General features: G+C 50.9%; 1 protein-coding gene across 4 annotated transcripts in view; it reads left to right on the top strand.

The window, feature by feature from the left end:
- LOC142557263 (CDK5 and ABL1 enzyme substrate 2) overlaps positions 1–12,577 on the top strand; it is a 154,746-nt gene that overhangs the window by 92,147 nt on the left and 50,022 nt on the right. For all 4 annotated transcript variants that reach the window (XM_075668976.1, XM_075668974.1, XM_075668973.1 and 1 more), the window contains 2 exons: positions 343–527; positions 2,186–2,321. In XM_075668976.1, coding sequence (XP_075525091.1) covers positions 343–527; positions 2,186–2,321 — 321 coding nt within the window. The remainder of the gene's footprint in view (positions 1–342; positions 528–2,185; positions 2,322–12,577) is intronic.

Here is a 12,577-nt window from a genome sequence, read left to right as displayed (position 1 = left end):
GAGATGAAGAGGAAAGGCAGGGAGGTTAACCAGATATCAGTCTCCGCTTTGCTACCCTACACTGGGGTTGGGAGAAAGGGGTTAGAAAGAGGACAGAGAGGAAAGGGTTAAAAAGAGGAAAAAAAAACATCCAACACATATACACACACAAAGTGCTTTCTAGTTAGAGGCGTTCACAAAGGCCGGCAGATCGCAAGAAGCGCAGTAGCGCTTGCATGGCTTACACTGCAAGAATGGTATACTGCCCATACGGGTCCTGGTACATAAGACGTCTTGTTAAGCGAATTTCGTTCGACTGAGTTCCGGGGCCTGCAGCATGCTTTTTCCCCTCCTCGTGCGCAGGGTACACAGCTTCGCCTCCGAGACTCGCACCCGGCTGCCGTCGGTGAGCGGTAGCGGCGGCTCCACGAGCGGCAGGCGCAGGCCCCAGCCTGTGAGCGGCGGCCGCCAGCAGCAATACGCCGCCTCCCGGAACCAGTCCTCTTCCGGTTCCTCGCACCAGGTCCGGGGCAGCTGCGAGAGCCTGGGTGCGTGCCACGTGACAAACGTTATCGTCACACCCTTCTCGGTCGTCGATTATGACGGCCTGTCTCAAAGTTACGCCATCTATACACACGCGGCCCGCGGGGTCTAGCGATTTGTCGGAAGGTGCCAGGGCGAAGTGGTGCAAGGGCGGGCCGAGATTAGTGTGGTGTCCGAGAGCCTGGTTACGTGCTACTTAGCATACGTACCGTGCCCTTTCCAGTCGCAGGTATTGATGGTTCGTCGATGAACATCTCAACGTTACACGATCTTACACACGTCGCGCGGTCGCCAGATTTCATTGTTAATGGTGTTAGGGCGAAGTGGTGCAAGGGTGAGCCAAAATTAATGCGGCGTTCTCGTGTCAATGTTTTTATGTGTGTCTGTTAAACATTCGCGCTTCGCGCAACAAAAATGTCGCTTGTGAACATTTCGAGGGTCTCACGTCATCTTTGGTCATGGTTTACCTCTTGACATGGCTATGCTTTTATGTCAAACGTCTGAGCGCCATGTCGCACTATGCTAGCTTCTAGTTCAAAGAACACTCCATAGTTCTGGAGTGGGCATACATGGTGGTAATGATAAAGATGACGACGACGGGAGGGTGATGGTGATAGCTTTCACTAAAGAAACGCAGGTTTTGCGATTATAATTAGGACCCGTATAAAAGAGAGTATATCTTCATCTTTTAGCTTGCTATAGCGTGGATTAATCTATGTGTGGGTGTAACTAAACTGAAGACAGGATGCACGAGAGCGATTGTCTGAGAACGCACGATACGGGGAAGCGATAAACGATATTTATTTATAGCTTTCCTACGGAGAAAACAAAAACAAAAAAAGCTTAAGGGGTAAGGTCGCCCACCAATAAAATAGGTCGCGTCTCCGGCAGTTGGAGCATCGGAGCAAATAAACAAGCGATCCGGTTTGTTTGCCGCAGGCACACGCGACCGCACTCGTGAGAGATTAGATTTGAATGCGTCGGTTCTGGGGTTTCACTGCACGGCCCCCGCAACAGTATAGATGCCCCCCTCACATTTGACTCAGCTATGCGTAATCTGCGAAGGGGTGTAGATAAGTGCGCGCGATAAGGATGCGCTTCATAGGGAGATACATATTGGGGGCGAGAGTGCCCTGTCCTGGCGTTGCAGTAGATAAGGTTGCAAAGAGACCTCACAAATCCCCTGCGCACAACTGCATCACACGCAGCGCCGTCCGTCCGCCTTTTTTTTTTTTTTTTTTTGCAGCGAACTGTCTCAACTACTATTCGTCGAACGTTCCAAGATTCTTTTTCTGACACACGCACGCACGCATGCACGCACACACATTCACCGTACCACCACCCACCTTTGTAATGCGAAGTCGTGGGCGAAGTGTTTGTACCCAACCGGAAAACGGGTGCTTCGGTCCGTTGCCGCCATTTTCGAGGTGTCTGCCCTGCTTTCCTCGATTGACTTCGCCTTCTGGACGAAGCCGTCTGCTCGCCCTAGGTCCAAAGGGCCCAGAATGTGGTGTAGGGTTATATAGCCGAGCCCGCGCAATTCCGTTAGTTCGCCGTAGTTATACGTTAATTGCCGTTCAGTTTTTCTTTCTTTTTTTTTTTGTGGAGACACGTCATTCTGGAGCTGCTTTTTCTTTTTTCTTCGCGTTGCCCTTGGTCGCAGGTGGCGTTCCGGCGCCCGCGCACTCCAGCCGCAGCCGACAGACGTCTGGCAGCTTCTCGGACAGCTCGCACTCGTCCTTCGAGCAGAAGGTCACCGCCAAGAGCAACAGCCGGGACCAACCCGTGCGCGATGAGAGGTGCGTATACATGCATGTGTCCCCTACCCCCCCCCCCCTCTCTCTCTCTCTCTCTCTCTCTCTCTCTCTCTCTCGCCATGTTTACTCGCTACTTGCAGAGCGAGCATGCATGTAGAGTTTCCCCACAGAGATTGTGCCAGAGAGGAGGCTGGCTTCGGTCGGGACACGTGACGGTAGCTCGTCAGTGATGCTATGGCTTGGCGCTGCCGAGCTTCGAGGTCGCGGGTGCGATCCCCGGCCGTGGAGGGGGCCCGCATTTTGGATGCGGGGCGGAATGCGAAAAAAACGCTCGTGCAGCGTGCATGGGGTGTATGCACCTCAAAAAACGCCGTAGGGTACAAATTAATTCGGAGACCTCACTATACGGCGTGCTTCGTAATCAGATTGTGGTTCTGGCACGCAAGACCCCGGAGCTCGACTTTTTCTTTAATGAAGAGAAGAGGAAGATGGGGAAAAGGCCCATTTGCATTCTGAAGCTAAGACCGGTTACTTCAGCAATGTGCACGTCGTTGCTTTGTTTTGTTTGTTTGTTTTCTGTTGTTTGTTTTCCTCGTGAATAAGGGAATGGTCTTTACTCAGCCTGTATACGTGCGAGGGCGACGCGGGATCGAGTGCATTGGAATGCCAAATTTTATATTCGGCGCATTTCGAATACCCGCTTTTTGCCAGATTTACAAAGTGAACGTGTCGTACTGGGAGCTGAACCACGTGCACCGTGTACAGTGTTCCAGATCTACCGCACGAGGTGTCGTTAAACGGATGGCTGCCGGATACCGGCCGCTTTGAGTGGCCGCCAACTTGTTATATACATACGCTCAGTAAAGTTTCGTTCGTTCTCTGTCCTCGCTTCACCGTTGGAACTTGAAGCTTCTCGGACGGTGATCGGCAGTTGTTGATCAAACGCAGGCAGGAAACGATGAGATCAGATGTACAAGAAATATTTATAGGCAAACTTTTCTATATACATGGCAGGTAAAACAAATACATTACAAACTTGAACAATTGAGAAACAAAGTCTCACTCTTCGACTGTCTCAATGACTGTTAGAGCCCAGACTCGTTTTAACGCACATAGTACGGAGGCTCACTGATCTATCAGCAATCCTGATTTCAGCCAAGTCTAACGTACATGGTACGGAGCCTCACTGATCTATCAGTAATCCTGATTTCAGCCAAGTCTGAGGGACAGCATGTCGTCCCGATTTTTATAGCCCAAATATACAAAGAAAAAAAGGCGGTAGGGCTGTTGGCCCGTCCCACAGGTTCAGTTGCCAATCAGAGTCAACCGTTTGTTAAGCCACAACCCACAGGGATGGGCTTACTCTTCAAAATAAACATATTGGAAAACAAAGCTCTTTTCCTTCTTCCCTAAAACTCCGATGCCCTCTCATTTCTTCGTAGTTAGTGACGGGCTCAGCAAAACACGCCAGGCCCGAACAAGTTATCGCTAGGCCGCCTCAAATCCCAAGGGCGTCTCTGGGCCGCAACTGTTTCGGAAGCAGGGGCATCGATACCACGTAGTGCGGTTGTACTCAAAGTTTGTCCGCGTGGGAGACTGATGGCCCTCCTTGTCCTTCAAACTTATTTTCTACAAGACAAAGTTCTCCGAGTGCGTGTTTCCAAGACGCCGTCGTCCGAATGCACTCTTTACGTGTGCCCCGCATTCCTACAGCGTGCACTGTAAGTTGGCCTTCGACACCACAGAGGCAGTCGCACCCAACAACAAGGCTGGCGATTGCGTTCCGGACGCGTTGAAGATTAGGTCCATGCTCACTGCATGCGGCACGGGGTCAGAGTTGCTAAGCCCTTCTTAACCTCGGCGGCGCCTCCAATTAGTCAGGCACTCGGGGGCCAGACCCACAATACCTTGTACAGCGGTCCCTTTCAAGGCTGGTCTGTGTGGACTCGTGTGACCGTCGGCGGACTGCCAACACCGTGCGCACAATACCGACTTCCGGGAATCGGCACTCGCCCTCCTGGCGCCTGCCGCGACGCGTCACCCAACACCGCGCGGTGCCTGTGACCCCACATAACACAGCAACTGTCGCCCGGCTGACACGGGGGAAAGTGAACCCCTCTCTATACACAAAGCACGTGGCCGATTCGTGACACTTAAGAACACGAACAATCAGAGCGACCTTACGCGCTCTATAGATATCATATAACTGTATGTGATTTGGAAAGCTGAAACATAGTCCTGTGGGCGATCCTCTTGCGTGCTTGCAGGCGGATTTCGCGCCTCGTCTATGCCCATCGCATCTCGAAGCTGTTTTGCTATAGAGGTGCAACACTTGTTCTGGAAAGCGCAGGTACACCTGCTTGCTGAGGATTCCAAGGAAGTATACTTGCTCACCGCAGTCTATACTGTCACGCGAACGCAGCTTGGCGAGAAACGAGCATATGCGTGAAATTGTTTTTTACGTCGCCGTGAACCAGATTGTGCGAAACTATCGTTCACCTCTCCCTTCCTCTCTCTCTCTCTCTCTCTCTCTTTTCGCTCTCCAAGGAGCGCAGCTGTGTACCTTTGTTCAACGAGCATTCACACAATGCGCTACGTCAGCATCGCCTCCATTGACTTGTCGAGCACAATCCACCTGGCTGCAGCCGTTGGTGGCGACTTCCCGAATTAGGTCACGGCAAAACGACGTCGCGAGGCCCAAACGCATGCACGCTCTTCAGTGAATGAACAGTCTGGAAGCACCGCACCACATTTTCCTTCATGTACGCTCGCAGTCGCAGGCAAGCTCGATCGCCTATACATAGTATGCACGCGACGTCACATCCGCTGCTGTCGTCTGCTTCCCCTACCTTCCGCCATCTTGGGGAACCTTATCAACAGGCGCGCGCATAGGCTTATAGGTTCCCCAACATGGCGCCGCCGTAAACCGGAAGTCGCGGAGTATCCTTGAATGACGTGCGTGCATACTGTGTGTACGCATATCTTCGTGCGAACCCTTTGTACTTTGTAATGCAAATCGCCTTCAGTTCCTTTCTAGATCAGTTCGGAAGCGATTACTACGTAGAGCGTTAGAATCCCGGATTTAAGGTCGCGTGCATGTGTATCACTGCCTGGAAGTTTGGCTCAAGCGCATTGCCGTCGGCTTTTGGGAAAAGTGACACCAATTTCATCCAGACGACGCGCTACGGCCTTTAGATGATTAATTAAGAAACTCACTAGCTCATTTTCAACTAATTACGTCGCGGCGCATATTGGGGTTTACGACTTTGTAGCCAAAGAGTGGTCAAAATCAATCCGGCGCTCTTCAGAGCAGATTGCCCCATAGACCCGCTTTAGAGACGATTTATGGACCCCGTGGATCGATCAGTGGGCTCGTCGATTTGCTGCATCCGCGAGCACGATCTGAGGGATGTGGTAGCGCATCTTCGGAAACCGTTTTACTCGCGCTTCTTGCGTTTTTTTAAATTCTGAACGCGGCCGACAGTTGGCCGTCACGAAGACGTCCCACGTTACGAGCCTGTTTTCTTCTTGGGACCGCTCCGCTTGGCGCTGTGCGATCCCCCATAGAAATAACAGACATCGCGAGTCGTGACAGCTATATAGTGCGCGTCTCCCACAACGTGTTTCCGACCTTGGCCTTCCTCGGGCGTCACGTGACCGCGCCAAACAGGACCGCTTGTAAACAGATAAGAATTATGGCACGTGCTCCAATGCAGGGAGTTCTCTGAGGGCGGGACATTTGAGGACACTTGATGTTATAGTGTACGTGGACTTCTCTTTGTAAAAAAAAAAAGAAAAAATGCGGCAATACCTCATATCGGAGGTAAAAAAAAAAAAGTTTTTGTTTTCAAGTGGCACGGGGTCTCGCACTGTTAAATAGGACCGGTAACGAATATCTCGCGTGGTCGACAAGTCACGAGTTTGTCTTTCCACTCTCGGAAATGTTCCTCTTGGCGCACGTTACGGTCGCCCGCAGAAGTAGTAGACATCACCATCCTGGCAGCGTGTTTTTCGCAACGGATTCGCGACCCCGCAGTGGTCTTACCTGAACGTCACGTGACCGCGCCAAGCAGAACCGCTTGTAAACGGGTATGAGTTACGACTGCGGGGTCTGATCGGGGCAGGAACTCTCCCTCGTGTACGGACGCTCGAAGACACGTTGATGGCATAGAGTACTGCGGACTTTTCCTTCTAATCGGCCCCGTGTTAGATCAGGCGTATTCAGAATATTCTCGGTAACCGAAGTATATACCTGGGCCGTGCAGCCACATATACCTCACAAGTCCAGAAAAAAGCGGCACGTATACGTTACTGCAGTTCATGAAATCGACTTAGGATAGCGAGTGACGTTGTTTTCGACGTACACTTCCAGACGAAGGGACACTCCATGTTTTCTCGCTTTTCTTTCTTTTCATCCCTTAAGCCCCTTACGCCCGCGTAGGGTATAGCAAAATGGACGCGCGTCCAATTTGCTTGCATTTATTTTTTAATCTCTCCTGGTAATGGGGAAATCTTTCATGTCAGAACTCGCCCAAAGGGAAGTAACACGGGATCAGAGTGTTAGGCCTACAAGTTAGAAGCTTGTTTTTCCTCTTGGAACTCTTCTTCTCATCGCGGTCCCTCGCGCCAAAAAGGAAAAAAAAAAAAAAAAAAAAACTCATGCATCATCATCATTCTCAGCGCGGTGTGGTTTCCCATACAAGAATAGACAGCACGATTGTGACAAGCTTTTTTTTTTCTCGGAACGGGTTCGCGGCCTTTGTCTTACCTGAACGTCACGTGACGGCTCCAAACCTAACCGTCTGCAAACATATGCACGTTGTGGCGCCGGATCCGCGGCAGGAACTGTGTGATGGACGGACGTTCTAGGAGCACGTGATGTCAGTGCACGCGGGATGTCTTTCGCACATAGAGCGACAATCTTTCACTTTACGAGTTCGCAAAATAAAATAAAGGAATAAGAAGAAAAAAAGGAAAAGGAAGCGGGCGGACGCGTCTTGAGTGGTGACTTCCACGATCAACAAGTCGCGAGCTTGTTGTGACCCTCTTGGAACTGTTCCCCCGTGCCGTTTTTTCGGTGGTTGCCCACAGACGCGTCACTATAGGTCTGCCATGGCTCTTAGGACGTAGCCCTGCGCACATTGGTGGTCCTTTTTTACGTCGCGAACCGTTTATTTACGTAAACAGACACGAAATGTGGCACCATCGAGCCGACGGCGGAAACTCCCTGATGGACCTACGGTCGCGTGTACACGAGGTGCCATAGGGTAAGCGCGGGCTTTTGCTCACGAATAATGCGGTGATCATTTCTGAGCACGGGAGAAAAAAAAATAAAGTGTGCGCAAGTCTTTAACTAGTGACTTGCACGATGAGCAAGTCACTTGTTTTTTTTTTTTTTTTCTCTCGCACTCTTAAAACGGTTGCACCCTTTGGGGGCGTATTTATTTGTCCTATACAGCAACAATCGCCATCTGCCTTGCTTGCGTTCCCTTTCTTGAAAACTCGGTGCTCGCTACTTTTCCTGTCGAGAATACTGTGTCGCACTGATAACGCGCAAGCCGTTCGTGACTGGGAAGTACCGGATTCGCAGCGTTAAAGAAAGGAAACGCGGGCAAGACAGAAGGCGATTATCGTTGTGGGACTAGGTAAACCCCAAAGGGTGTAATGTTTAAGAGTGTGGAACTGCGCCTCTTGGCGCAGCTCGGTTGGCCATAGACGTCACTAGTGATTCTCTCATGACTCATAGGATATAGTCGGGACCGTGGGCTTCCTTCCTTGGAGCGAAAGCTATAGCTAGCTGTTTAGGGCGAGAACGTAATGTCGCGACAGATCGCAGCTTAACCGCCTTCTAAAGCAAGGGATATACGAAATGCGTACGAGCTTCGCAGGTTTAACTCGCTGACGGACACGTCTGTGGCCGTTGGACGTCGTAGGCGGACATTATTTGCAAAAGATACGCAGTCAAACTTGTATCTGCGATCGCGGCCAAAAGAGAAGGAAACAAGAACGTGGGAACAAGAAAAGTGGGAAACAAGAACGATAGTGTATAGTATAGTATTGATGGTCAATAAGAATACCTTATAGCTCGACTATATTACCTCCTTCTCACCAACTTAATGCAATGCAGCGTCATATGGGTCGCGTCAGTTAAACAAGAATAGAGAACCCTACAGGAAGGGCTCTTCCATTGTCATCCTCGAATCGCCCACCGTGGAAGGCGAGCTTCACGGAAGGTTTAGGAACGTACAATGGGCGAGTCGATCCTCCCTACACCGAAACACGCAGCCGGCCCTCGTTGTCGATTGGCTGCCCCACGCGCTCTATCCCTTGTTGCACCGCGCTGAGTTCGTTAGGTGGAGCATAGTAGTCCGTTATTAAGTGCGACGCTATACGCTCCTGCTATTTATATCGCACTGCACCGCCTCGCGGCACACAATAGACGCACATCGCTTCAGTCGCGGATTTACAGCAGGTAAGGGCCAAGTTTAGCGCCTGCGTACATGGCGCAGTACAGCCGATGTGGCATCGTCGCGTGCCAGCTGTCCGTAATAAAATTGACTAGTGGATAGGAGTGCCGGAACAGGAGTGCGTCATAAACACGCTTAACGCGGCGATAACGTATTTATAGTATACGCGCGCGCGTAGAGAGAGAGAGAGAGAGAGAGAGAGAGAGAGAGAGAGAGAGAGAGAGAGAGGGTAGCTTCGGATGCACGCCTTCGGTTCCCCTGGCGTGCAAGTAACCTTTTGTCTCGCTTCCGGGATCGCGGGCCAGGCGATATATAGCACGAACGGTGGCTCTATACCGTGATTCACGCTCCTTGGAACGCGACCGCTGCTGTCTCGTAGCAGACGACAAGACCTGCCATCTTTATTACCTTCTGCCTATGTCTTTTCTTTTCCTGTTTGGTCGTCGTCTGCTTCTGCGTCTGCTGCTGTTGCTCCTGTTGCCAAGACGCAGAGGAGTGTCTCCTTCGCCGTCTGTACGACTCGTAACAGCCGCTCTTTGGAGTACTCGCGCGGCCTTGTTTTTTATGTTTATTATTTCTTTTTCTTTGTATCTCTCTCTGCCTACTCATGCTTAGCCTTTTATTCCTTTTATCGTTCTCCGTTGTACGTACCGAGCTAAGGCGCTGTCGTGCCGATAGCCGCGGCAGTTCTGAGAACGGCAAGCGATTGAGCAAACGGCTTTCTTGCTATTCTCTGTCAGCTTCGTTTTCTTTTTCTTTTTTTCTTATTGCGCGCTCGTTGTTCACTACGATAAGTGAGACAGGCCCTGTGTCTGACATGTAGACTGTAAACCCAACCCCATTGTCACGGAGACAGCATTGCGCCAAATCTCCGCCAAGCCGCAATTGCGGTCGTTCATATCATCGACGTAACGATAACGACGATGGGACCCTTGAACTGCGATAGATTTGTCCCTTCAGACGGCTTGGCGCGTCTGCTTCAACGTGAAAGCAGCAGAAGAGTTGAGCGGCTGTATGCTAGTTTGCGGAAGAGTATAATGCGGCTCACATTCTTAATTTGGATGTCTTATAACAATTCGTTTACATTCGGGAGAGCGTGGGTGATCTCGGCCGCTTACTTCCAGCTTATATGTGAGTGCGCCGTGTTGCATCCTTGTAAGAAGGCTGCGACAGCCAAAATACGGACAGAAAACAAGTTGGGGAATTTTTTTTTTCTCAATTAGCTGCGTATGTGTTTAGATTTCACGTGTAAGTAATGTCCGCCTCTCTGAATAATCCAGCTCGGGGACTAGAATTATCGTTTCTGCAACAGGCGGCCTTCAAGAAGAAAGTCCGTAAAACTTCAAAATAATACAAACTCAAAAAATAGTGTGCTGTACGTTGAAGCATTTTCGCGGGCCATTTTCATCTTTCGCGCTTCGTCCGTGCTTGGGCAGCGTGCGTGATCCCGACGTCACTTCGTCTAAATGATGGATCCTGTGTGCATATAGGCCATTTTCAAACGCGCCGATCGACGCTTACGCGGAGCGCCGATAGGACGTGAATTATAGAACGGCCTGCATGGGTATCGTAAATATGCATCCGTGTTGAACCGTTCCTAACCCCCCCTCCCTCCCCCCCTCAAACCGCTGTAATGCCTCTGTGCGTCTTGCTTAGAGCAGGTGTTTACAAGAAACGCATCGCGTTTTGGTGGAGAAGAGCTTTTCTCTCTCTCTTCTCTTTTCTCGCTCTCTCACCGCCTCTCTATTCTCTATCCTCTTCTCCTGTCCTTTCTCTCTCTCTCTTCTCTCTTCTCGCTCTCTCACCGCCTCTCTATTCTCTCTCCTCTTCTCCTGTCCTTTCTCTGTCTCTCTTCTCGCTCTCTCACCGCCTGTCTATTCTCTCTCATCTCCTCCTGTCCTTTCTCTCTCTCTCTCTCTCTCTCTCTCTGTTATCACCAAGTGCGCTTTTTCCGCGTAGCTAACGCGCAGCATGGCGACCGAGCAAGGAGCGCTGCGGCCGCACATTGACGCAAGGAAGGTTTTGAGCGCGTGTAATGGTCCAGGGTGGGGTCGCCTACATATGTATGTAACAAGCCGCCTCTCCGTGCGACTAAACGCATCCGAAACTTCCCGGTAGCGCCGCGGAAGGCACGGCGCAATTCCGTGCAGCACTGCGAAAACCGCGAGACGGTGAAGAGCATGCTGTAACGCTGCACTATAACAGTGCATTCCGCCGGTCCCTACCGCGGTTCGACTCTGCTACGATAAGGCGTCGAAAAGGAGTCGGACAGGGGACATGTCTACTTTGCGTTACGTCTTAGAAATTTATTTAACGCAAAAGAAAAAAAAAGCTGCCCACCTGAATACCGTCCGTGGATGTGTGTGTACAGGCCACACTTTAGACCGTTGTAGGATTTCGTCGAGCGTTAAACGCTACACGTGTGCAGTCTTAGTCAAAAGTTTCTAGGCCGCAGGAGTGCAGGGGCACGTTGGCGTTCGGATGGGTGGAGGGGCTGCAGAAGTAATTTTTCACCCTCGAAAGCTGTGGATGGTGAAAAAAGAGTGCCCCCTTTCCTTCTCGATAACCTTAGAGCCCTTAGTTAGCGCGCACGGTGGACTTAGGACATTTGAGAAATGAATTGCAGATAACGTGCATGCTTCGCACGTCGTATACCGCAGGGCAAACTTTGAAATTAAAGAACAAACCAACAAAAATAAACAAAAAGCGACCACAATACTCGATACGCCCACAGGCACTACAAATAGACGTAGTAAATACCGGTAATTCAAATACAATTGCAGCTAAAGAATCTCGGGGCTCTCTGTATCGCACTGCCTACAGAGTTCGTAATATGCCACGCGAGAACGAGCGGGCCTCATTTTTTTTTCCCGGTATACGACTGTTACGTCAGCCGCCGTTCGTGATTTCGGTTTGAGGACGCCGTCGAATTCAGCCGGCTCCTTAACGTCCTTTTTTCGGCCACCGCATCGGTCTTCGGTCGTATTCCTTTGTCACCTCGGACGACGATGCCTCTGACCCCTTCTTCCCGGGACCACGAAGAACGAAAGGCGACATTTTTCTCCTCTTTCGTAATCTTTTCTTGCTCTCTTCTATACTGTTCTCACTGTCCCCACATCTCTGAATCCTGTCGAGGAGAGGAGTCGTCGAACACGGTATTCTTTAAAGTGCACGCCGCCGCCGCCAGCTCGTTATCGGCAAAGCCGTTGGTCACATCCAGGCGTTTCCTTGAGTGAAAGCAGCTGAGTTCGTCACCGGCGCCTCGGGGCGAATGTCGGTGCTCCTTTGGCGTCGGTGCTCCGTCAGAGCCGGGGCTCGCCAGGCCGGGGTGCTTTGAGCGACGGAACACGTTTGATGACACGGGGGAACGAAAGTGCGCGCCGAAAATTGGCCGAAGAATGCCTTTTCCTTTCTTTCTTTCCTTCCTTCTTTCTTTCTTTCTTTCTTTTTCCGCCGCTAGCTCGGCGGGTACTGCGGGCGCGGAGTGGGGCCGATGCGAGTGGGTCGACGTTGGGAGAGGCGAGCGAGTCCTCTCAAACGCAAAACATCTGGGACCCGTTTGTACGCCCTGCATGCTCGTTTCGGCTAGCGTCTCTCTCCGTCGTGCCTCTCCAACAACAACCGTCGTCACAGATGACGATGGTTGTTTGAAGACAACATAAGCGCCCTTAGCGCGCAAAACTTTTTTTATACTGTATATAAAACATGCCTTGCACTCAAAACGACGAGGAATTGAAATGCCTTATCGCCAGAAGTGTACCAGAACATGGTATTTCTTCGTTCGTTTGTATACGCGCTAGCTAATGAAATATATCCGACGCAGTTTTTTTT

This window comes from Dermacentor variabilis, chromosome 9 (assembly GCF_050947875.1).
Source record: "Dermacentor variabilis isolate Ectoservices chromosome 9, ASM5094787v1, whole genome shotgun sequence".
NCBI classification, from domain to species: Eukaryota; Metazoa; Arthropoda; class Arachnida; order Ixodida; family Ixodidae; genus Dermacentor; species Dermacentor variabilis.
The sequence above is the reverse complement of the archived record's forward strand: the minus strand, read 5'-3'. Positions and strand labels throughout refer to the sequence as shown.